General features: G+C 38.2%; 1 protein-coding gene across 1 annotated transcript in view; it reads right to left on the bottom strand.

Moving 5' to 3' along the window:
• Positions 1-3,880: 3,880 nt before the first annotated feature.
• tox (thymocyte selection-associated high mobility group box) overlaps positions 3,881-26,290 on the bottom strand; it is a 62,360-nt gene continuing 39,950 nt past the window's right edge. The window contains exons 6-11 of the mRNA XM_088085558.1: positions 20,909-21,154; positions 15,688-15,924; positions 13,417-13,497; positions 11,781-12,272; positions 8,833-8,993; positions 3,881-6,827 (exon numbers count right to left, since the gene is read on the bottom strand). Of these exons, the coding sequence (XP_087941684.1) occupies positions 6,791-6,827; positions 8,833-8,993; positions 11,781-12,272; positions 13,417-13,497; positions 15,688-15,924; positions 20,909-21,154 (1,254 nt within the window). The 3' untranslated portion in view covers positions 3,881-6,790. The remainder of the gene's footprint in view (positions 6,828-8,832; positions 8,994-11,780; positions 12,273-13,416; positions 13,498-15,687; positions 15,925-20,908; positions 21,155-26,290) is intronic.

The following is a 26,290-nucleotide window of genomic DNA, read 5'->3' as shown; positions in this document are numbered from 1 at the left end:
TTCTACCATCAGCGCATACTTGTCTAAACAGTTTTGTCACCTTGCTAAAATTATTGAGATCATTGAGATGTTATCCAATAGAAATGCTGGTAATGCTCAGAGTCGAGACCACATTTCACGGAAGCCTAGTTTTTACATGTTGCAAAAGGGTGCTAATAAAGGACCATTATGAGAGCAATGAGACAAAATCAAAACAGTTAAGTTATGCACAGTAAAACCAAAACTATGAGCAAAAAGACGCTAAAATCCCCCCCCCCCCGTCCCCTGTCTTTTTCTCCCCCATGTTGTTAGTTATCCAGTAATTTGAGGCCATGGCTCATGCACACGGAAGCCAATAACGACCATGCTTTCAATTATTCTATCACAATTATCATGAGGTGACCATTTCATTATCTCCAGATAACCAATAATGGGTTAATCATAACTAGAAAATATATGTTTTTTTTTTAGATCATGGGATAATTATGGTGAACTGGAGAAAAGTGTGTTGTATGTTTGATCACACCTGATTTCAGTTTAAAGCATCACTGCCATGACTGTTATAGTATGACTACTCCTCAAACATCTTCAGCTGACATCAGCTGCTGCAGTTATCACATGACTGCTGACATCATACACTGATCTCTGATAGACAGAAAAAGTTGCTATAATCAGTTTTAGAAATGTTGATAGTTAAACAAGGGCTCATCATTGTACAAAAAACACTTAAACCTTTGACACCTGAATTGACGTCACTTTTCTTGTACTGCTCTAGTTCCGATCCCATAAATTGCAGTAATCTTAGTTGATTTAGATTATATATATATATATATATATATATATATATATATATATATATATATATATATATATATATATATTATTATCGTTATTATTATTATTATTATTATTATTATTATTATTATTATTATTATTATTATTATTATTATTATTTTTTTAAATGTTTTTTTCAGAAAACTTTTATTATAATTTTCATAATTACATATTACTTATTGTACCTTATTATTTCTTATGCTTTTTCCCAGGTCATTTCCATGTTTGTGTGATTTTTTTTCTATTTTTCAATTTTATTTTTTTGCTTTTTAAAAATAATTTCTTGCTAACTCTTTTGGGGTTTTCTGAAGTTGCTTATTGCTCACTTCCAGTGGTTTTTTTTAAAGAAATCAAACCAATTTGCTCAGGTTTTAAAGGGTTAACACCAAGTCAGTGAAAGAAGAGGGAGAGTGGTCAGTATAAGTCAAATAGAAAAAAAAGTTAATGTAAGCATCTTATACCCCCCAGCTCATTATTATCTCAAAACTCAAAAGTGAACCATTGATTTTTAAATTACCGGCAGTGAGTTGGATTTGTTGAGAGAATAGCAGAGCATGATTTAGCTGCAGCTCTCTCTTGTTGCCTGTAGGGGGCAGCGTGTACCTGCTGACACACACAGAGGCAGCCTTTAACTGCAAGCTTTAACTCATAACAGGAATAGAGCTGAAATGGCACACAAAATACAATCAACAAAGAAAAGCACCTAATCTTTTTTAACACAGTATAATACAAGAAGTGTGATTATTCAAGAGAGGCTGACAGAACAGAATAAAACAGTTTTTGACATTTATCTCGAATATCAAAATGTTACTACAGCTGTCACATAGGAAAAATAGATATGCATTATATTTTGTTGTGCTTAAGTGTTTTTTCTCAGTAGTTCAGTTTTAGATAAGAGTGTGGCAATGTAATAATTGTTGCTTAATAGCAGCCTGCAATGACACCAGGACACCAACACCTTGTATTGTTAGCAGTAATGTAACCATGTCCCCAGGCATGTGTGTGTGTGTGTGTGTGTGTGTGTGAAAATGCAAATGTTGAATGCAAGAGAAGAGATGTCTGGTAGGCTCTGACTCACCCCCACACCCTCTGCCAGCTCCTGAAAAACAAAAAAAATAAAGGACTTGTGATTTATACACACGTCAGAACTATAAGTGTCGCCTCACCTCTGGCACAGTCACCGCTCTTCATCACGCACATGTGGCTAAACTGATTATTTATCATAATGGCTGCTGGTGTCAATCAGACCCATCAAATGAGGAATACTGCCAGAAAGTTAGCTCCTGTTTAAACCACAAACACATCAACTCATCACCGTGGCCCTTAATCTTATTACCAACAAGAGAGGGAACCACTGATGCTCATGTTAGCTGACATTCAAAGGTGCTGTTTAACCCTTTGACACCAGAGCAAATCAGCTTGATTTCTTTTAGAAACATGGGAAGAAGGGAATGAGCAAAAGGGGAGAAATTACAAAAACAAAATCATTACCTAAAAAATAGAAACAAGACCAATTAAAAACAAGAAAAAAATGAAAAAAAAATGCCTAGAAGTATAATACATTTGTAACAAAACTTCAAATATGTAAGTTTAATCAATACAAATCTAGTTTTCTCTCTAACACACCAGTTGCAGACCCAATTTGTGCTAATCATGTATCACTAAAAATATGTTGGTTTCCATAGGAAATCAGCATTAATTTATTTTACAATTTCCACACATTTATTAAAATATTGACTAGTGCAGCTTTCAATGTCTCTTTCTTTTATTTTGTGTTTCCAGACACAATTAGGGCTTTTATATTTATTTTTTTTGCATTATTCGGTGTGTCAGTTACAGCTACCTTAGGTTGTGCTGCACTGACACTCAACTACTTTTATGCACTTAAAAAGGCACCATTTCTATACTGAAAGTGCAAAAATAATTCCCAGTTTGAAAACAGCATCAATGTCCTAAAATCCTTGAAACATCCTTAAATTCTAGAAAAAGAAATGCCATGAAATTCCTGTAAATGTCTTCAAATTCCCAAAACATTCTAACATTCAAGAAATTTACTAAAGTAAAAAACATAATAATTTAAATCCTAGAAACATTGTAGTGTGAGAAATGTGCTTAAGTCCTAAAAATGTCTTAAATCACAGAAACATGTATGGGGCTGTGGTGACTGGCCCCTGGCCTCCTGTCATTTTGCTAAAGTGGCCCCCAAGCAAAGCGAGTTAAGTATCCCTTTTTTACTGTATTAGGAAATAAAGACGCAACTTGGAAAACTGATTGATAATGCATAAACTTTGCAACTGGAATGGAATGTTAATGCATGAGACACAAATTAGGGCTAAAATAAACTTTTATGGCATCACAATCAGAACAAGACTAAGACTTGAGGCAGTAGGGGAGAACGGGGTTAGTTGTCACCTTTTAGTCAATCTTGCTCCCTGGAGGGTGCTGTTAAAATGTACTTAAACTTTCAGTATTGGGGTCAGAGGTCACTTAAATTTCAGGATTAAGACATTTGGAATAAAACAGAGGACGTTAAGTGTTGTTTTTTTTTCTGTCAAAATGTAAGCATCCAGTTTGTGAAACAAAATTCCATGACTTTTTATAAAACATTCAGGGTATATATAGTTTTCCAAAACGTTTCCAGGCCTGGAAATAGCTATTTGCAAATTCCATTACTTTTTTAGGTTTTTCATGACCGCACAAACCCTACATCAACTTGCAATCGAGGGTCGCTAGGATTTGTTTCCATCCCTTTCATCTCTAGCAGTCACATGGTCTGCGTGGCTGACGAAGAACCACTGTGATGAAATTTCTGTTAAAACTATTTTGACAAGGTCCAATCGAAGCTTACACGGGGTTAAAAATACATCTCTTCTGAGACTTCAAAGACGTTTGTTTTGCAATTACAGCTCAACTATTTTGCATAATGCAAAGGCCGGGCTCCAAACACAGTGTGCCGTGTCACAGGAGAGGTAAAGGTTTACGTTATTATGTGCCGTTAATTAGCGCAACTGTCACGAAGTGTTCAGAAATAAACAAAAGGACAAAAGAGGCAGGTAATGACTGCACATCAATGCAGCACTGACTTTATTCTCAAACACATTATTAGAATCTAAAAATAAGAAAATCTTCATGGTTGTTGTTGCCCAGAGTCCTTTCATCTGCCAAAAACACGTTAATACAAAGAGATACAGAGCGAGAGAGCCGTGTCTCTCATCATCATCATTATCATCATCATCAACACTAAAACAAAACTTGATTTGATTAAAAAAAACAACATTAAACACAGCCAACCCAGCAACAGTTATAGATTCTTAAATAGCCTCTGTTCACAGAGAAAGGGAGATGACAAAAGAGACCATGCAGCCCAATCAACCACTCTGCCTTCTCATTAACACTTCATACACACACGCACGCACGCACGCACGCACGCACGCACGCACGCACGCACGCACGCACGCACGCACGCACACACACACACACACACACACACACACACACACACACACACACACACACACACAGAGTTTGGATCCAAATCAATATTATCAACAGACATATGCCAGGAGGAGGAGCTGTCATCATACAAAGGAGTATTTTTGTTTCTTTTTTTTTTTTTCTAATTTCCCAACAAAGAATTGTTTGACATTTTATCATTTCAAGGACTAAAATACATTGAATTTCTAGCCTGCAGATCTGAGCCTCGCTGTGAGAGAACAATGAAAGTTCTGTAATCGTACACACAATTATTCACAGCCAGCGCCTGGTTAAAAAGGCAGCAAACAGCTCCAGGTGCCGTTCCACCTCTTTCTCTTCTTTGTCTTAAAGGGAGAGAGTTCAGATTTTTTTTGAAATTAGGTTGTATGAGTCACTTATCCATAGTCAATGGATTACATACAGTAGACAGCTGTTGTCACTCCTTCAGTTTAAAGAAGCAGGCTGAAGTTTGATATGGTAGCTATGCAATCTGTGGAGGGTTAAAAAACATAATGTATTTTAGCCATCTTAAAAAAAAAATCCAGCCTAAAAGAAAATCGACAGCAGTTTAAGTGTATGCTATATTGGAAGTATTTTTACTGCTTCACACATTGATTGAAAGGAAGATGAAGCTGTGATATCACTTTCTTCAAAGCCAGAAAAACATTTAACATCATCATTTAACATCGCTGAACACAGGAGCTGCTGGTCTACTGCTGTGACTTTGGAGTTTAAATGGTTAGTTTGGATTCACCAAAGTCACAATAACACAAACTGACTGACAGAGGCAGCAGTAGACCTGCAGCTCCTCTGCCAAAATGACTCTTTTTCTCAGTGGAGTCTGGTGGCTTTGATGAGAGCATAGAGGGGGAAGTGAAGGTGTTAATGGATTCTCTGTCAAAAAGGACTCAGTGGTGGAAAGGTAAAGTGGTGAAAATACTCCTAATATAGCGTACACGTTTAGGTGTGTTTACATAGCAATGGTTCTTGCATGAAACTTTAAACTTTTGTTGCAGTTTGGCCTTTCGTTCACACGACAACGGTGTTTTGGGGTCCTGAAAACGTTTGAAACCAGGATCCAGAGTCTAATCTTCTGTAAAAGCGACTCCTTCTGTCGCCGTGTAAACTGGCAATGCTCCGATCCTGTGAGAATGGTTTTGTCACCGCTGTAATTTGCGCATGCAGATGGTCTTCTTCTATGGTGTGTCATTACAAAGTTACACCGCCAACTACTGGCATGCACACTACAATAATTTTCGGTTGTTTTTGTGAATGCGTGTACAACAGGATCGTTCTCACAATGTTTTCTGTAAATGCAGATTATTTTAAAAAGCGCAAAGACGTTCCTGACGTTCCTAGGGGGGGTTTAAAGATCATTTATTGGCTTTCTGCCTTTATTATACAGGACAGCTTAAGCATGAAAGGCGGTGAGAGGGGATGACAAGCAGCCTGATATTGATATATTTAGGTGGCACTTTTTTTTTTTAGGTAAAATACATTTTGTTGTTGACCTCATCCACAGCAGTACATTGCTAAGCTTCCTCATACTCCTGCCTGCTCTTTAACACTGGGGGCATGGTGACTGGCACCTTCTGTATGCAATACACTGACTATGTATAAGTACCCCATACAACCCCACTTCAAAAAACCCAAACTATCCCTTTAAGCTGAATGAAGCAGCGTGAGCTCAGTCGGTACTTTACTGCGTACGTGTTCTGTCTCTACAGACAGCGTGTGCGACTTCAGTCAATACTGCATCAAATCAAAGACTCCCATCATTAAGGGACCAGCGAGGGGACATATTTTGTGGTATTTGGTTATCAACCTATTGTTTTGTGTGCTGCGTTCTCTTGACTTTGGGCGTCGAAGGATACAGCAACTATGAGGTCAAAGAACATAAAAAACAAAAAACAATGGGCTTTAAATTGACAGCTCAAACTATTATGTTACAGCAATTTACACTCGCTCTTCAGAGCTTTTTGGAACTGACGGTTAACACCATCTTTACAAAATGAGGAACGAGATTAGAACTTGTTTTGGGCAGACGGGAAATTAAGACAGAATATCCCTTTGTGAGGGAGGTTGGAGTATATACACCTATTATCATTGTTCACAGCACAGGACCTGCCCACCTCTCCTCGCTGGTTAACACGACTTCACTTCAAAGCAGAATGCATCTCAAATGATCAGCAGATAAACTGCAGCCAGTAACAGATGTGAGACCAGCTGTGGCACATGCAGAAACTGGGAGAAAGTAATTTCATCCTGTTCTTAACACTGGCCTGATGTCCCTTAGAAGAGATATATAGTAGTAGTAATATGCAGATTGTTCTCCTGCTTGGGCCTTTGTTTGAAGTGCTGAACCCAAGTGTAGGTGGTGTGTAGGTGGAGTCCTCGGTGGTTGGACGAGGCTGGTCTGGGTCCTGGTTCAGATGAGGTTCGAGGTTCCATGGTGTGGCAGTAGAAGGGCTTGGTTGAAGTTTGGTGTCACTTTGTCCTGAGATTAGCTCAGATAGAGAGGTTTGTCTCTCTGCAGACCACTGCAGGATGTTAGAAAGTCAAATTATTGTGTTAGTCAGACTAAAACTGGACTTTTAACATACAGCCTGACTGAAATCATACTCAGTCAAATCTCTTGAAGTCAGAGTAAAACACCCAGATAATGCAGTTGGGGTTGGATTTGCTCTTTCATGTACAGTATACGCCTCAATCGGACCTGAACTGGCCTAAGTGTTCTGTGCATGCTTCATAGTCCCTGCACCGGGCTTTGACCCGGTAGTTGAACAGCTTTAATTCATAGAAGAAAGGCCGCAAAAACAAACGAAGAAGAAAAAGAAGGGAAGAAAAGAAAACAAGATGTACAAGTAAACAAGTTAAAGAGTAAAGTGTAGAGTGTGTGTGAAATGTACAGCACCGAAAGGTTATCCATGTTGTCACTGTTTGACATGCAACCCGTTTGCCGCTTGTTTGGTATGTAATTTTTTATTTTTTTTAGAAAAGCTGCCATAAAATCAGGCGTTTCAGGTCGCAGCAATAACAAAAACAGCCAGGGAATGCTAAGTGGTCATAGTATCTCTAAAGGTGTGTTCAGAAATGTGCTCTGTTGCACCTGTTAACACCCAACACTCAGTACACCTGAGCAAGGCTGTAGCCACGGAGACAACACAGGAGGATCAAATCTGCCAGAGGATCTCTGTTGGTCCCAATATGATAATAGTAATATGAAAAAGTTAACACAGAGCTGGTGGAATCTGTATGGTTCTCTAGCTAAAACGTATGCTTGCTAGCTGGCTGGTGTATTGACAGGAATGTAGCCTAACACTGAAAGAAGATGAGCATTAAAGCATACAATTAGATATGCATAAAATTTACATTTTCATAACAATGAAAAAATCTCAGTCCAAAGTGATATAGTCTCTGCTAGTTGCTAGTCTCATATTCCTAGTCACCTAGTTATAGTCCATTCTAGTCTTCCACTCTGTAAAACATCTGAAAAGACTAAAACAGAGACAGAGTGTTGGTGGGCATCAGCTTCTACTGATATACTGCAACACCACAGACAAATACTAACACTGGTAATAAAGATAATGGCAATTTGTTGAGTTTATTCAGGATTATGGTGACATTTGCTATTTTTTTCGGATGGTGGGGGTGGTTGGCTGTTGTAGCATAGCAGGTTTGTTATAATCTATATTTTTGTTTTACAAATTAAGGGAGGGGGCATTTAAGCCATTTTTAACCCTTAGGACCTGCTTTAATATTCCACACACTGTTATCACTCTGCACACAGAATGTGCTTTTCTGAATCAGCTTTAAAAATACTATACATTAACATTATTTTCTACTTATTTTGTTATCAACATCAGTCCTAATCATAAATATCTAATATTCATTAATTTTCAGAATTTTAACCCTTCAAATGCCAGGTTTTTGGTCTTGATGCCACTATGTTTTTAGATTAAAAAAACAACAACACAAAAAATGAATTATTTTCAATATACTACAAGTAGATTTTTTTTTGTCATTTGTCAGTGATTTGCAGCAACACTGACTGTGACAGTGCACCTAATGGAAATAGCATATATTTTCTCCATATGCCAAAAACAGAAAAAAATGACAAGTGAAAATAGTAAAAATGACAAATTCTAAGACAAAGGCCCAGAATGACACCCAGAAATAAAAGAGTGCATGTTTTTATGCTTTGATGGCTGTGGGATCAAAAATCTCAATTTGAATGGGCTTCAATGGTTCATTTTTTGCACTTCTGAATGTAACACTTTAGTTTCCACAGTGTATTTTAGACTTATTGTAGGAACTGAGCTGGAAATTCCAAGATTAAAGAAAAATACACAATCTTGCAAAAATGTATGCTATATGCATGAACACAGCCAAAATTATCAAAAAAAGGAAAGCACGTAAAATGCACCAAACGGTCCCTAAGGGTTAAATATTAGATGGGGATAAATAATTTATGCCTTGCACCTGTACATATTTTTGATTCAGCTGCTCTTTGAAAACGTCTAATAGTAAAACACCCAAACGTACCCGTTGCCATGGTAATCGGTGCTCCAGTCCAGAGATGGGTGGTGGTTCGGCGTGTGTCGACCCAGTTGATGGTAGTCCATGGATGATGACATCACTGGTCCACCACTTATCATTCCTCCTCCCATTGGCTGGTAGTCAGACTGAAGGGAGGGGTGGTAGCCCTGAGGTAAACAACAACAACAACAACAAAAAAACTTGTTGATTAACAAGTGAAATCATATCATTTATTGTGTGCACAGAGTGTGTTAACAGCTGAGCACACTGAGAAGAGGCGAAGAAAGCGTGTGGCTGGTCAGCTCCATGCAGATGCATCCCCTGCCAACATGAAGCCACGTGATTACCAGAGCAGCCCACCTAAAAACAGAAAAGTCTTTCCTTTCTGTTTAAAAAAAATCAGCGTTCATATGATAACATTGTAAAAACAATCCTTGTGTACATGGATCCACACAAACCACCAAAAAAGCTGTAGTACACATGCCAAGTGGTGTTTTTTTTTTTTTTTCAAAAGAACAGATTTTGTACTCATACACGCGTGCGCGCACACACACACACACACACACACACACACACACACACACACACACACACACACACACACACACACACACACGCACACACACACACACACACATACCTACCTCCAACCACATTTTGTCAGTCATTCCATTTCCATGCCTGGAAAATAGTTTTTAAATTTTCCAGGATTTTCATGGCCGCTGGGACACTGCCTTCATCTGAATAGCCTTTTTTAATTATATTTTTGACAGGTCATGTTTCCTTGAAACAGGGGGTACAAAGTTCATCACAGAGCCGTGGCTCAGCTTTGAATATGAGATGCTGTCACAGTTATGTTGGCTTGTTTACATCCTCCTTCATTCTGAGTGAGTCCACAGACTGCTGCTGGTTCTCTCAGTCATCCTGTAGCTGTGCTTTGGTAACATGCTCTGAGATGAACGGGGCTATGAGTGAAAGCTAGTGAAGTGAAACGGAGACAGACTTCAGTCACAGGTTCATCAGCACTAATTATAGACTTCTGAGTGTCTTATCATCTGGAGGGGGGAGGAGGAGGAGAGCTGTGGACGAGTGAAGGGGAGATGAAAAAAGGTAGGAGGAGAGGAGGAAGCAGTGGAGGAAGAGGGGGAGGAAAAGGAGGTGAGCATGTCTTACTATGAGATGGTTGAGGGAGGAGAGAGAGATGGGCAGAGAGAAAACTGAGTGAGTGCAGTGGCAGAGTGCAGCAGTGTGTGTGAGCGACAGACACACACACAAACACACACACACACACACACAAACAGAGAGAGAGAGGCTGAAAGGGAAGTTAATCTGAGTGTTGTGAGTGAAAGAGGAGAAAGAGGAGGACAGCAGGTGGTTGGGTTCTCCCCCCTCTCCTCCCCCTCTCCTCCTCTACCTCACCTATTCATCCATTGTTGAGCAAATTCTTCTCCTTCACTCCTCCACAAAGACCCCATCTGCCTCTTTTGTCTCTCGCTCCCTCTCTCTCTCTCCCTTCCCCCCTCATTTCTCACTCTTCACTCCGAGAGAAAAAAAGTTTAAAGCTCTGTCACTGTGTCCTCTCCTTTTTTCCTTCACTTTTTCTTTTGTTTTGCTCTTTCTCATCTTTTTTTGGGCTGAAAATATGCAAAATGGAGGAGAGAGAATTGGGGATTATGGGAGAGTGGGATTTAAAAGCGCTCCATAAAAAGAGGGATAAAATGGGAAGTGAAAGTGAGTGGCGATCCAGCTCCCAAAATTTTTTGCTATTTGGAGACGCTCTCACTCCCATAATGTCTCACATCAGACTCAACACACTCTCACATCACAGCTACAGGTCTTCCTCCTCCTGTCTGGACAGAGTGACTATCAACAGACCTGTCACAATAAGAGCAGGGGGCGGGGTCTCAAATGACAAGTTAAGATGTGTTTAAATAAAAATAAAAAAAAAAAAAGATTATATTGTCGTGATATATGAAAGACAGTAAATAAATTGTTGTACTTAGGCCCATTTAATGGTCTAACCTTAGACCCTTTCACTACCCCCCCATGGCCTTGAGGTGGGGTAAGCTGTAACCTTTGGCCACCTCTTACAATGGGCCTTCTAACATTACAGTCTTCATTTTTAAGTTTTGATCATTGGTTTTAGCCTATTTATATTTTTTTCTTATTTTTGTTTCTTCTTTTAATTCTATAGCTTTTAAATGAAAATTTTGTTTGTTTTTTTTAATTTATTTTCTAGTATTGTAAACCTTTATGTGTAGTCGTTTGTGTTATCCCTTAACCCTTTGAGACATGGACAATGTCTTGATTTCTTTCAAAAATAAGGGAAGAAGGCAATGACTGACTCAAGAAAAATGACCAAAAAATGTAATTAGTACAAATTAATTTAGTAAAAATAAAGAGTAAAAAGTGGAAGAAAATTGCCTGGTAAGAAGCAAACAAATACAAATCAATAAAACTTGAAAAGGTTATGATTATTATACAGAGTAATTTTTAATATATAAAAACAGTTTTCTGGAAATTCATCCCCAGCTTTTTCTCTAATGTTTTTTTTTTGATCTGCTTATATCTAAATATGCTAGATCTGCTAATTTGTGGGACATTTCTGGCAAAGTTGCTCATTGTCTTTTTCCTCATAATTTCAAAAGAAATCAAACCAATGTGTTCAGGGTTCAAAGGTTTAAATACCTGTGAAAGGCATCTGACTGCAGCATAAGAAAAGTGGCGTTGATCCAGGTTTCAAAGGGTTAAACGGTGTCAGTCTTATTTCAGTTTTGCTATGTGAAGCACTTTGGGCTGCATGTTTGTATCAAAGATATATAATTAAATTTGACATGAGTTATTTTATGAAACTTATCTTTTAAGACTTTATGTCCATCTTACTTAATAGGATCGACAAACAGCGAGACAAAGTTTACAAAGGTGCTGGATGTCAGTGTCAGTGTGTGACTGACCTGTGTGATGGCAGGTGAGTGCGTCATTCCCAGTGGGTGTCCGCTGAGCTGCTGGTGCTGATGGTGCGGACTGTGCAGCCCCCCCAGGTGTGCCTGGCTGTGGAGAGGAGGGCTGACCTGCAGAGGAGGGGTGGACGCCGCGGCCATGCTGCCGAGGGACAGAGCTCCCTGGTGGGGGACGCTGGGCCGTGGCACGGTCCCCCTGGAGGACAGAGGCTGGAGCTGGGGGTGGATCTGGGTGTGAGAGGGGGGCAGGTGCGGGCTGAGGCCGGGGCTCGAGGCGTGGGAAGGGTGTGATGGGTGAGGGTACGGCATGTACATGCTCGGGTGCTGGTGGGAAGGGAGAGTGTGAGGGTGTGTGAGGGAGTTGGAGGAATGGTGCTGGCCTGGGTGACCTGGGTACACCGAAGGTTTGGGTGTGAACATTGAGGTAGAGGACGAGGAGGATGAGGACGAGTGGGGCGGCTTCATTTCAGATGGATCGTTGTAACTCTGCAGAACAAGAAAAATATATCAGAAAATCAGACTGCAGGTTTCAAACTAACCCATTTACTCTTTTAAAGGTCCACTGTGTAAGATTTAAGGGGATATACTGACAGAAATGGAATATCATATGATAAGTCTGTTTTCTATGTGTATTTTCACCTGAAAATAAGAGTCGTGTTTTTATTACCTTAGACTGGGCTGTTTATATATCGGTCCCCCCTCCTTTTTTTGTGAGTGGGTATACTGCAGGCCTGCTTGTGTTTAATGTGAATATATCAGTATATTACAACTGTCTGCATAAGTGAAAGAGTTCTCTAAATATAGTTATTAATTTTTTATTTAAAATTATTTTAACAGGTAAAAAAAAGGAAAAAAAAAAGAATGAGGGACATAGGGAGCAGGTCCTAGTTATTGGGGATTGTCCTGTTGCACATGTTTCTACAGTAGCCCAGTGAGGAGTGTTTTATGACGGCTTTATTCAGTGTTTTCTACCTGTTTAAATCACTGTTTGTTCTAGAGAGGAAGACACCTTTGTGTAATATGAATGTGAATGTCGTGAATGTTTGGATCTGATGTTATTGTGGAAAAAAGGTGACTTCACATTAGCATTAGAAATTGCTTTATTTTGTTGTTTTTTTTATTCAGTTTAAATCACCGGCTCTGTTTTTGTTTTTTAAAAGGGAGAGACCTCCGCAGATAATTAAGCTGCAGGTAAAAACCTCCTAAACACCTGGATCAGAAAAAGGTGAGCATGAAATAGCATGTTGTGTGGGAGCAGCCCGTCTGCGAGATGCCACACAGCAGTGGACTTGCACTGATTTCTAACATGAAACTGCTCGAATCAGTGTTTATCGCTGTTTAAATGGTCAGGTTTGTTTGTTTTGGAGATGAAGAGACCCTCTGGATAATTTGGCTCCTGGCGAAAACCTCATCAACAATAAACACTGAAGGAAGCGGGAGAAATTTTAGCTGGTTGCCATATGCAATTCATTGCTAGACGCCACCAAGTCCACCTTTATCTTATTCACTGCTCCTTTAAAGCTTGAGTTAAATGCAAAGAACTTGAATTATCACTCTCTCTCTGTGTGTGTGTGTGTGTGTGTGTGTGTGTGTGTGTGTGTGTGTGTGTGTGTGTGTGTGCGTGTAGTACCCGTGAGACCAGGCTGGCTCTGTAGGCAGCCAGTTGTTTCAGGTACTCCTTCTTAGCTGTCTCTGTCCTCTTCTTGTACACCTGAAATATAAAAAACAATTGACTTGTCCATCATCTTCTCCTACAGTTCCCAGCATTTGATAAATTATTTCTACAAATCAACTGAATTAGCAGTTCATCATCTGTAATCTAACATTTTGTGTTAATCAGTATGAACTGTAGCTGTGGAGGAGCAGCAACATGCTGTGAGAATTTTCGTGGAGCTACATTTCCCTCAGCTGACAGTTATCTAATAACACATAACCACAATAATGAATTCCCAAGGCATCCACTGCAACTCTTTTCTAAAACTGAACTTCTCAAAATTCACTTGACGTGCCACTTCTGGCAATTTTGGGAGCCCCGTCCTGATTGGTAGTCACTGTGGAATTGCTGGAGCTGTTGCTTCCTGTCACAAAGAAAGCTCAGCTGCTCGCTGTCCCTCTCACTCATTTAACTGAAGATGATAAACATGTCATTTCTTTCTTTTCTTTCATCATCTGCCATTGCCAAAATTCAGAATCAAGACCAAGGCTACATCCATACTAACACCTTTTCATATCATACCAAAATTATGTCCGTACACATATGTGTCTCAGCACCGCTTCAGAAATAATCTCCATCCTTACTAACACACCAGGAAACAAATATGAAGTTCCACATGAATAAATGGCGGTCAAGGTGGTGGAAATAAGATTGAGAGTCCTTCAAAGCAAATACGAAAGCGTTACAGGAGCAGCACGGAGAGTAATATCACATCATCATCATATTTAGACTTAGCTATAATGTTGGGACTTCACACATTGCAATTTATTAAACTCAATCAGGAAGTAGGGGTTGATAGATTATTGGCCTGGCCGATTATTGGGGCCTTTATTTGGCATTTTGCCGATTATCTGTATCTGCGCTTGATTTAAATGATTTCTGATAAAATTAATTAATTAAAAAAGTGCAATGAAAGTGTCAGCTTGGGAGTAACTTTTACTTTGTAAAACCTCAGAGAGCTATTTTTATTAATGCATTTTTTATTTAAATTTTCACTTGACTTTATAAAAAAATTGTTGGGAACTTGCTGTATATGATGTTGAAATTTCCAGTTTTGATTAAACACTTGCTAAAGGAATTTAAATATAGTTTTGTGTAGGAGTTTGTTATATTGCAAATTCTAAATATTATCAGAAAGATTGTCATTTTTATTGGCAATACATATCATTTCTAAATATTGTTTTTTGGTCTCAATAACTACTAATAATCAGTATTGGCCCTGAAAAACCAATATAGGTTGACCCCTATCAGGAAGTATTGTTATAATTATATAAATCAAAGCGGGACCTATGGGGCTTTTATTATGAAGGACCTGCCTCGTCTCGTCTGGCTCAGTTTTGCTGTGGACCTGAAGCTTCCGGTCAACACTTGAATGTTGGATTACAGATAACAGATACTGCGGCGACTTTAACTGTGAGAATTCAATCACTGTGAGCGGGCAACAAACTAACAGCCATATGATTCATATATTACTGATATTTTCAAGTCACACTGGTGCTCCGTGACAAAATGTGACTAAATCGTCACGGCCTGGGGTCCTGCGAATACAAACACATGTCTTATCTACTCACACTACCGCCACTACCACTCATTGAGTTAAGACTGTTACTGCAGCACCGTTAAACATGATGATTTATTCTCTGTACGCTGGAAACCATCTAACAGCTAGAACTTGCAAAGCTTAATAGTGCTTCATGGTTGCAATATGTGACTAAATAGTCACAGTCTGGAGCTCTGCAAAAGCCCTGCTGTGTGTGTGTGTGTGTCTGTGTCTGTGTCTGTGAGAGATGGAGAGCTGCAGGACAGAGCAAAAAAAACCAAAACACCAGTAGCTTATAAAAACAATGTGCCAATTTTTACTCAGTGTTTGTGATATAATCATTTTATACATATTGTACGGGAAAAAGCCGTGATCCATCAAGTATATGTGATATATGGCCCACATTATAAAGATGTTTGCCTTACTACCATACGGATGAGCAAGAAACCCAGTATTTTCTATCAATTTTACAGTTACATCACATCAGCTTTAGCAGAAAAACTGAAGAAACACTTTTTGGTCCTGGTTACTTTGACTGTCACTACTATGGTGCTGATTATTGATTTCTTGTCATAATTATTTGTTTTTTACATTAGTGGTTCTGAGCTAGCAGCATGGACACGCTTAATTCAAGATTTTGAATCTACCTGTTTCTGTTCCTCTCCCAGGCCGTCCCACATGGAGGCCACGATCTTCGACACCTCCCCGAAGGTGGCGTTGGGGTTCTGGGCCTTGATGTTGGCTTGGGTGTCCCTGAAGAACAAGGCGTAGGCAGACACTGGCTTCACTGGCTCATTTGGGTCCTTTCGCTTCTTCTTCTTTGGTGTTTTGGGTTTCTTGGAGATGTCCACTGTGGCTGGCCTCTTCTCTCCCCCACTACCCAGCTAAGAGAAAAAAAAGTTAAGTACAGGCTGACTTAAAGGTACCAGACACTTAAATTTATTGCTTTTCAGACCTATTAAAGAACTTTTTTTTTTACCAAGTATAAGATTGATTATGAACAAATCATCTTTTTCTTGTTCAGTTATGGCAGTTAAGTATGAAGGTACATTTTATGTAAGAGGTAGAGCAGGTTGTTCAATTCGGCTTTGGCTCTTCCAGTCAGCATGTCGAAGTATCCTCTGGAAGATACTGAACCCCAAATTGCTCCCGAGCTGTTCCATCAGTGTGTGAGTGTGTGTGAATGGTTACTGAGTGGCAGGTGGCCCCTTGTACGGTAGCCTTGGCCACCAGTGTGTGAACGGGCAAATGTGACATGTAGTGTGTAAGTGGTTTGAGTGGTTGAGCAACTAGAAAACCACTATGCAAGTGCCATCCATTTGCCATCTAATAGAGTAAGGTAGGTTAATTTAAGTTTGGCAGCTAAGTGCAGTTTTGTAAAAATCCAGTATTAGGTTTAGTGGTAGGTTTAAAGATTTGCAACACCAGAGATGCTGACTTTCAAACAGAAGAGCTCAACTCATATTTACAAAAACAAATTAAAGGATAAATAAATGCTAAATTGAGAATAGTTTCATGATCATTTTAATAGAAATGATTTGTAAGACATTATCATGCCTATAATCACAACAACAAAGGAGTGTTATGGTTGGACATAAACTGCATTACTACTAAGACATTAATGTTGATCCCTGTTTGAGGAAAGTTGTCATGCTAAGCTATTCTGAGTTAAGTTCTGAAGTTATAGAGCCGCAACATGGGAAGTGAACTCCACAGGAGTTTTTTTCCCCTCTTATATAGGCATCCCAAACACACTGAACCAGCATATAACCGTGATGGTGGGGCGGGGCTCAAGTGGAAAATATTTTAAACTTTCTCAGTTATGACTTCAAACAATAACAGAGCAAAAGGAGCTGAGATTAGAGTGGTGAGCTGACACATGAGGGGCCTTAATCATCCAATAAAATGCAATAGGATATTTTTACATCTCAAATAATTACAGGGTGATATAGTGTACCTACAACAAACACACCTGCTATTTAAAGATCAGAATAGGATAAAAAGATCAGGCTTTACCCAAGTCTTTCATTCAAATTTCAATTATAAATCTGGAGGGGTGGCCATTCTTTTACACAAAAGAGGCATAAATGACATTAGATAAAATGTTTTTGTGGCAGTTAAGACCTCGCAAATTCAACTGTAACACTATTGAATGCCTCTGAATGCAGAATATTTATAAAATCAAATTTGAGACATTTCAAGAGCTTTTAAGGACCTGCAGACATCTTAGAGTAGGAGATAGGCAGGTATGTTAAAGAAGAATATTTGGATGGTCAGAGGGATGGATGAAGTTTAATTCTGTAATAAAAATCAATAAAAACTAAAATATTGGTATGGAAATAACATGCATGGTGAAATGAGTGCTGGGGAGTATATTGACATTTAGAATATGAACAATTCACACGTCTTTTTGTGTCTTTGATGAACTCAACCTTGTCTTGTTTGATGTCAAGCTTTGACTCAACCACAGAGATCAAATATGGGGAAACTCCTCAGCAGTCTGAGAACTGATCAAGTCTCTCTTAGACTGCTTCCAAACCATCAAAAAGTGACTGTACTCTAAGCAGTCATAACTGAATACAAAACCAGTGCTGTTACATGCATGTACTTAATCTGAAAGAAGTGTTTTGACAACAACCAAGAGAGAGGCACAAAAAAAACCGTATCAAGTAACAGTCTTTCCATAATGATTTCATAGGATGTTTTCTCAAATGAACCAAGTCTTTTGGCACTAATTACCATTAAAATAGTGACAGTACTCAACTGGTGCACTTCATTAACAATGAATGAATTCCAATTTTAATGCTAAGATTAACTTTCAGTACTATACATGTGCAGCTGGCCAAGCATATGAGTCAAAAACATAAAGAATAAAGTTTCCAATAATTTTTATGAGTGATGGATTCTGTAAATCAACAATCGCTAATAACAAACTAGATTTACTTCCTTGTGGTTTTATGGCTCGACACACCAGTCAAGCTGCAGTCACAGTTAACATCCACGAGTGTGAAAACATGGATGCTTCATACACATCTTCCCCCCAGCAGCACAGAAGATCTCTACAATCAGCAGTTTCAATGTGGACACCCAAGATAAGCATCACCAATACAGTATCTGACCAGATGTCTCCTCTTCTGTTCCTGAGGTATGGCACTGAGTGATGGCCAGAAAAAGGTTTCTGCAGAATGCTATGATGTCACACTGAACTTGACCTTTATGATATAAAATGTCATTTTTTTAACCCTTTTATACATCTGTATGAAATCCTGTTATAATTAGCATCTGAATTCTCAAGTTATAGCCAAAAACATGTTTTGTGAGGTCACAGTGACCTTGACCTTTGACCACCAAATCTTAATCAATTCATTCTTGAGTCCAAGTGGATGTTACTGCAAAATTTTAGGGACTTCCCCAAAGACCTTCTTGAGATATCACATTCACAGATAGAGAGGGATAAAGGTCACAATGACCTCTGACTTTTGATCACCGAAATCTGATCAGTTCATTCTTGAGTCCTAGTAGATGTTTGCGCCAAATTTGAAGCAATTCCCTTAGGGTGTTCTTTAAATACTGCATTCACAGGAATGTGACAGACAATGTCACAGTGACCTTGATCTTTTGCTACCAAACTGTAATTAGTTAATCTTTGACTCAAAGTTAGTGTTTATGCCAAATTAGATGAAATTCTTTGCCCGTTCATGAGAATGAGACAGATGCAAGATCAAAGTGACCTTGACCCTTGATGTTTGACCACCAAATGTAATCAGTTGATCTTTGAGTCCAAGTGGACATTTGTACCAAATTTAACAAAAAAATCCCTCAGGGCGTATATATAAGAAGGGGACATGGGACATATGGACATACGGATGGACAACCAGAAAACATGATGCCTCCAGCACGTTGTCCCTGTTTCTTCCCAAAATAAGTACTTAATTATATAGTTAATATCAGAAAACTTTCAAGAAATTATAAGGAAGTTAGTGACCTGTAAAATAAAGTTTCCAAAATTTGTTCTGATTAAACTGAAAAGTTGACCTTCCTTTAATTTACTACAACTACATCAGAGGCATCAACAATCTCCTAACCTGTTACCTTCATTAGTAACGGGAGCAATGTGTCTAATGTATTGTCAGCTTTTCTTACCAATGTGCTGTATTAGCAGCTTAGTTTACCTCCACCGCCCACTGAAGTTTTAAAGCTATGTAACACAAGCTGAACTATAGCTCAGCTTGCAATGGAGCTTAAAAAGGCATGTTAGCCCAAAATGACATCCGAGTATAAAAGATTGCATTTCTTGACCTTTTACAACATGATATCAAGCAGAGCAAAGTTTCACTACTCAGGAAATTCGACCAGTGCAGCAAACGCCTCGCTTTGCTAACTGTGAAGGTAAAGATTGAGATGTGATGTGGTAGAATCTGTTCTCCAGCTGCCAACCAACAAAACATGTAGTTTCATTATATATTACTAGAACTCAATGGATTTTAATTTCTGTTAACAGAGGGATTTTTCTTTTACAAAAAATCAGAAGAGCAACAACATAGCAGGTGACTGATGGATGTTTCTGTAACCTAACACTTTTTCAAACAGTAATGTGATGTAGTGAGATCTGGGCCTTCAAGATAACTTTTCTTTTTAGCAAACATGACAAACAATATTTTTTTCTATTAATGCCACTAATCCTTACAATAAACATCTGGCAATTCATCTGTGAAAAGTCATGTGCCCATGCCCCTTCATAGTGCTCCTGAAGAGCCATGGGGAAGGGTTAAGCAACATTAAAAAGATGCAGGTTTATTATCTGTTTATTTACTTCTCTGTAGCTGTTACTGTCTCTGCTATCATAGTAGGGCTGTATCACATGATGCATACATTTATTATTCAACTATTTTGTTTGTTAAGAGAATGTCAAATATGTGTGTCATTTGTTATTATGTCCGATGTTGTTGTTGTTTTTTTAAATGGAACTTGTCTTTTGTTGCCCTGATATTTATGTTTTGTGATATTGAAAGCAGTTATTGGTTGATGTATACCTGCAAGTTGTGTCAAATAAATAAAAACAAATGGTCAAAAAAAAAAGGTTACATAACACGAGCACTCTGCAGCAAAATCTGGGGACCAAAACATTCCCAGAAGCACACTGCACAGAAAACAAAACAACTGCTCCAGCTGAAATAATCTCAGTTGACTGAGGATCTCCAAGTGATGACTGGAATCTCTGACTTTCAAAGGGTTGACCTCCTTAAAAACAGATCCAAAATGACGTACAGATGTTAAGTGCTCTTTCAGGTCACTTAAATTACAATATGCTCACTGTTTGAAAAATGTATACAAATATAGAGCTTGCTTACAACTACAGATAGCTAGTGGGTGGTGTTACTAAAACATATAAGTAAGTACAGCTTTTATTACATGTTGTGTAACTGCATAATAGAAGGCATAGGTTAGATGTGTAGGAGTTTAATGTAAACGTATAGGCGGTGTCTGTTTTATATTCTATTCTTTGTGAAGCAAGCACTTCCTGCATACATGCTAACAATGTTGCCCATATACAAGTCATTCTACTCCACATAACCGATGGGAATGATAAAGTTGGTTAATATTCAGCAGTGCAGTGATGGTTTCATTTCTCCAGAATATGAACAGTCAGTGTGGTTGCAGAGTGCATGTTTCATATCTTAGAATGGGTCTATTATGACACATAACATTAACATAACCACTGTCCCCCTGCGCTCTCTCACACACACACGCACGCATGCACGCACGCACACACACACACACACACACACAGAGTTCAGTGAGATATGACTCAGTAACACATAGAAACAGGAGATGTGTGTGTTTTCTGGGTTGTTTTTTTCTTTTTACCCTGAGTCCTTCATCGTTGTCATCCTCATGTGCTGAGCTGGAGGGAGATGGCGTGGCAGATTTACTTCCTGGAGGTGAAGGAGAATTGTGGGTAACAGAGTTCCCGCTCAGTCCCAGCTGGGATTGGTTGATGGTGGACAACTGGCTCTGCTGGCTCATGCCTGATTGGCTCCTGGGTCCCAGCGCAGCTTCAATTGGCTGCTGGCTGCTGGTAAAGCGAGAGTCCGAGTTCACCATCTGCTGCATCTAAAGTCGACAAGTGGTAATGACAGTTAGTACGTGAAGGAAAGTTTTAGGTTTTATTTAGAGTTTGATGGCTTGATGGGTGTGTTTTTTTGCAAAATCAACAGTCCACTGACTTCCCATTATTCCACCTTTTTCCTGATGTTTTGTCATCTAATTCAATATACGGGTGACAAACAAAGTTACTAATGCAATATCAACTTTATAAAGGCAGTAACAAATTAGTTATGGTGGTAAATAAAGCTGACACTCAAAGCCAAAGGTGAACTTTTTTTTCATCTTTGGTCCTTTAGGTTTAGGTCCACTTTAACCCTTTGAAACCTGGAGCTACATCAAAATATGTGGTGGAGCCCTTAAATTGCAAGTTTCTGGCCGTCAGTCCAAAGTGAGATGAAGAAAATATTTGCAATTAAGATGACATTAAATCCACATATTTTTGTGATGGGTTCAGACTCCAACTATGAACGTGACTTTAGGTTCATTTTTAGAATTGCTTTATGTGCGGCATGCCTTGCAATTTTACAAAAATGGTTAGAAGAAGAGCCCGCTGATATCACAGTGTGGAACATAAAGCTTATGTCCATATTACCTCTGGGGAAATTATCTCGTGTTAAAAGGTACTCTCAAGGTTTTTTGTAAGGGAATGATTCCAGATAGCTATATACCTGAAAGAAGAATGGTTGAGAGTTATAAGTCTGGTATAAGTCTAGTATTACAGCCTCGTAATTTTAACTGAATAAGTATGTTGAAGACCATAATTAGTAAATTTTACTGGCTGAGATTACTGCTATTGCTAGTATTATTTGTGTTGTTTTGATACGTTTGTTTTATTTTTATGTGCTTGTGTCTTATCTTTATTGTAAATTTAAAAAAGGGAGAAAAAAAACCCCCACAGTTTGTACTTTGCTGTTACATCCGTTTGGTAACTTAGCTTGCATACTAGAGTGAACAGAAGGTGTGCCCAAACAGTATCCGAGCTGCATAACATGTTCATATAACAGACCTCGCTGCGCTCTTAAAGAGTCTGTTTTTGCTTGGCAGCTTTTGTACAGCGTGCAGCGGTCCAGGATTCACTAATAATGAAATCTGATAGTAACCGTGGCAACAGGCAATACAGGTCAGACAGTAGATGGGATCAGAAGTCGCATAACATCAATTCCTGCTCGCGTGTAAGTACATGACAGAGATTCTGAACTCCATTTGCTGTACTCGGCACAAGTTGCTTCCTAAGTTTTATCTGGAGAAGACATTATTACGTCTACAGGTGCAGAATGAACGCACACAAGCATCCATGTCCTCAGTCATGTGTCTGAGAGCTGATGCCCTGCAGGGTGTAAAGTGAGCAGACTGGTTGACTATCACACCCGTGTTATGAATGCATGATGTTTCATTGTCTTTCAAAACAAATATCTCCCATACAATCAAACAAAGTGAAAGGCATCTTATAGAAAATGTTCATATTTTGCTGTTGAATCCTTCCTTCTCATGAGCCCCTTCTGTCACACGCCGTGTTGAGTGGTTCAGTCTTTACTGGCATCAGCAGTCTTACAGTGAGTGAGGAATCAGTGATATTCTGTCCACTTCTCAGGAAAACAAAAGCTAAACAAAAATGCCTCCTCACACCCTCTGTGCGGGAACTTTGACACCTATAACCACAGATATGAAGACAGGACTCGCTTGATGATGTGTGTGTTAAGTTTCCTCTTCGAATAAATAGCGGATGCGGTCTGGTGTGCTTTGCCCCCCCTTGGGAACACATTACCTGAACTCGGTTACCGGCAGCAGCCTCTGAAATACTGCTGTGGTGTTTCGATAGAACACAGAGTGACATTTCTTGAACACGGGAAAAGGTTTCAGACTGACGTCTGCGTTGGAAGAAAGGCAGACAAATAATAGCTGTGGTTTGGCATTGGTTGGGTTGGGACTTCAATAAATGTCATATTAGATAATAGTGAAAACATTTTCTTCTGTCATGATTCTCCAGAGAGATTTTACTATTTGTCAAATTTATTTTGATGGCTCACTTCATGTACATAAATCTGTTTGCATAAAGATTTGTTTGATGACCTGAGGACAAGCTGAGCCACGGACGAAATGTTTAATAAGAAAAAGATTTCAAAATATTTTCATTTCTACTAAAACATATTTACTTTTTAGAAATACACTTTTTATTGTTGTTGTTTTTTTTTTAACAATAACCCTGTGAAACCAAAGCAAATTATCTTGATTTCTTACAAAAACATGGGAGAAAGGCAATGAGAACCTAAACAAAAAATACCCCAAAATCAGTAAAAAAAAAAGCAAAACATAGAAGAATAACCTTTATTTTACTTGTAATTATTGTATTGTTTGCAAAACCTCACAAGTTCAATAAAAACAATGTTAAAATCATAAATAAAATAAACTATAACCTGTAAATGAAAAAAGGTGCTTAAAAATGATAATAATTCATTAACAGAATTTTAAATATGTAATTATGATAATTATACATGTTTTTCCCCCTGGACATTTTCCCTAGCTTTTTTAAAACAGTTTTGTAAATATGCCTTTTTCCCCCATGTCTTTTGAAAGAAATGGCACCAATTTGCTCAGAGTTCAAAGGGTTAAATATTATATTAAGAATGCACGTATTACATGATAAAAGTACCTGGCTTTGGATGACTGATTGACACTTTGAATGATAAAAAATGTTTGCATACAAAATCTAAATGCACTAAAGGAAAATGCAGAGTAAGTTTTCGGTGGTTTGGGTGGAAACATCACCAGCAGCGTCTCTTGACAGGAACAGCAGGTCACAAGGTCACACAACAACACCCACGTGCTAATGTAACATCGCAATTTTTGGCACTACAAGCATTACCAATGGAGAAAAACAATTATTAATCTTATTTTCCTTTGCGGGGAGTCAGACTAATATTTGCGACTCTGTCTGAGGAGAGTAACAGCGGGGGAACCCCTGATGAAACCAGGGCCAGTAATGACTGACTCATGGCACGAGAGGGGAAAAAGCTCTGCCTATACACAGAGCACTCACATCTTCACAGAGGTGTGGTTGATGACACTATTTCAATCTGTAACATACAGCAGTAGAAATATGAATCTGCTCCAGCTGTCACGGAATTGTAAATGTTAAAATTTCCAACTTTTGCTCTTGTGTCTTTCCATAAAAAACTATGCTGATCATTTGCAACGATGCAAGTGTGGTTTCATGTGGTTACAATGCCTCAGACTCAGCAACATGGAGTCTCAAGAAACTACAAATGTTTTTTTTCAAAAACTAAAATGTTATAATTACACCAAATGTGGGAAAGTTTTCAAACTTTGATTAAGTACTAAAATATATTGATATTCAAGTCTTAGAGGGACAGTTCACCCGTGAATCAAAAGCACATGTTTTTCCTCTTTTTGTGTTATTTATCACTCATAATAGTCTTGGATTGAGTCGTCAAGTGCTGCATACATCATATATATCTACCTTCTCTCCAATATATATAACAGAAGTAGATGGCACTCAGCTTGTGGTACTCAAAGAGCCAAAAAAGTACGTTTGAAAAACTCAACACCAATGTGTCTTTCCAGAAATTATGAGAAAATCAACCAAACTTTCAAAAAGAAACTTTATAATCTGCTGTTGTTGTTTTTTTTTGATGAATCATTTGGTCTGTAAAACTTCAGAAAACACTGAAAAATGCCAATTACAATATCCCTGAGCACAAAGTGACACCACTGTCTTATTTTGCCCAGACAACAGTTCAACCACCAGGATCATCACTTTACTAATGTAATACTAAGAAAAACAACTAGTACAAAAACTATTCAAACAAATAATGGATTATCAAAATAGTGGTCAAGTAATTTCCAATAATTTCCAGTAATGGATTAGTTGCTGCAGCGCTGATTAGGACGGTGACTGAAAGTTGAGTTATCTTTGTGGTTGACAAATTTGCCAAAATAGCGTTTCCAGAATGGGCGTTTCAATATCCTGGTGTTGACAAAGACCATAATATTTTTTTAAAAAATATATTGATTTAATGTTAATAACATGCATAACATGCACAATAATATTGTGTTTATTGTTCAGCTTCTCTTAAATCAGTTTCTTTCTGTTCTTGCTTTGTGTTCCTCCTTCAACACCATTAAACTTGGTGTATGTATTAAGTGTAATTAATCTTTTTGTACGATTTTCTACAGTTATGGTTACAGAATCTCTCCACCTACACTCATATTTTAAAAGTAATTTGCTGAAAAGTGACTAAATGCACAATAAACAAAGTTAAAAAATAATTTGGCAATTGCATTTTTTTCTTCAAAATCTTAACAGATATCACAATAATATCATTACAGTAAACTATTTTGGCTACAATATGGATATAATCTTGTATCACATTGTATCTATGTTTCAATGTTTTAGTGAGGCAATACTTTATCAGTACAAAGATGCCAAGTAGAGATTTTTAAAATTATATAACTTATTAATATTGCAAATACAAATTAATCTTTTAGTAGCCTATTCAAACAATAAAAAACTTTGTTTTTTTTTATCCCAATAGACACAGTTTGCTGCAATAAAAATTATTAAAGTAAAAAACTTTATCCCTACAACTTTATCTTATTAGATGTTTACACAGTTTTCCTTTTGGGACATAATTTACAGCTAAAAAAGGTAATACATTGCAATATATTGCAATAAATGATATCACAATACTCATATCTCAAAATGTTTAACATACCAATAACATTGCATTGTTAATAAAACATGGTGTTTTAACGTATTCTGGGGTGATTCCCATCTGTAAAACACTAACACATATCTCTACAGAACTGAACTGAGAAACTGAGAATCTGCAAACTGCTAATGTCATCCTTGAACTCTCTGACTGCGATTACTGCCAAAATTGTCCGAACAAAACGAGATATTCAATGGATTGTAAACTTGGTAGAAAACATAGAGCAGCTGTCTCATAGTAAACAGTCAGAATGCCAAACTGTACTGTAATGCATTTGTCCTTGGATTTTCTAACCATGTATTTAGCATTTCTGCACAGTGGTGCTCCTTCCTTTGTTCATCCGTTCACACTGCTCATGCAAACTTCTCAGCTCTTCTATTTGCTTCAAACAAACAAAAGAGCAGTCTCAATA

This window comes from Plectropomus leopardus, chromosome 12 (genome assembly GCF_026936395.1).
Source record: "Plectropomus leopardus strain MGB_pleo_1.0 chromosome 12, ASM2693639v1, whole genome shotgun sequence".
NCBI lineage: Eukaryota > Metazoa > Chordata > Actinopteri > Perciformes > Serranidae > Plectropomus > Plectropomus leopardus.
This window is presented reverse-complemented; position numbering and strand designations above follow the sequence as displayed.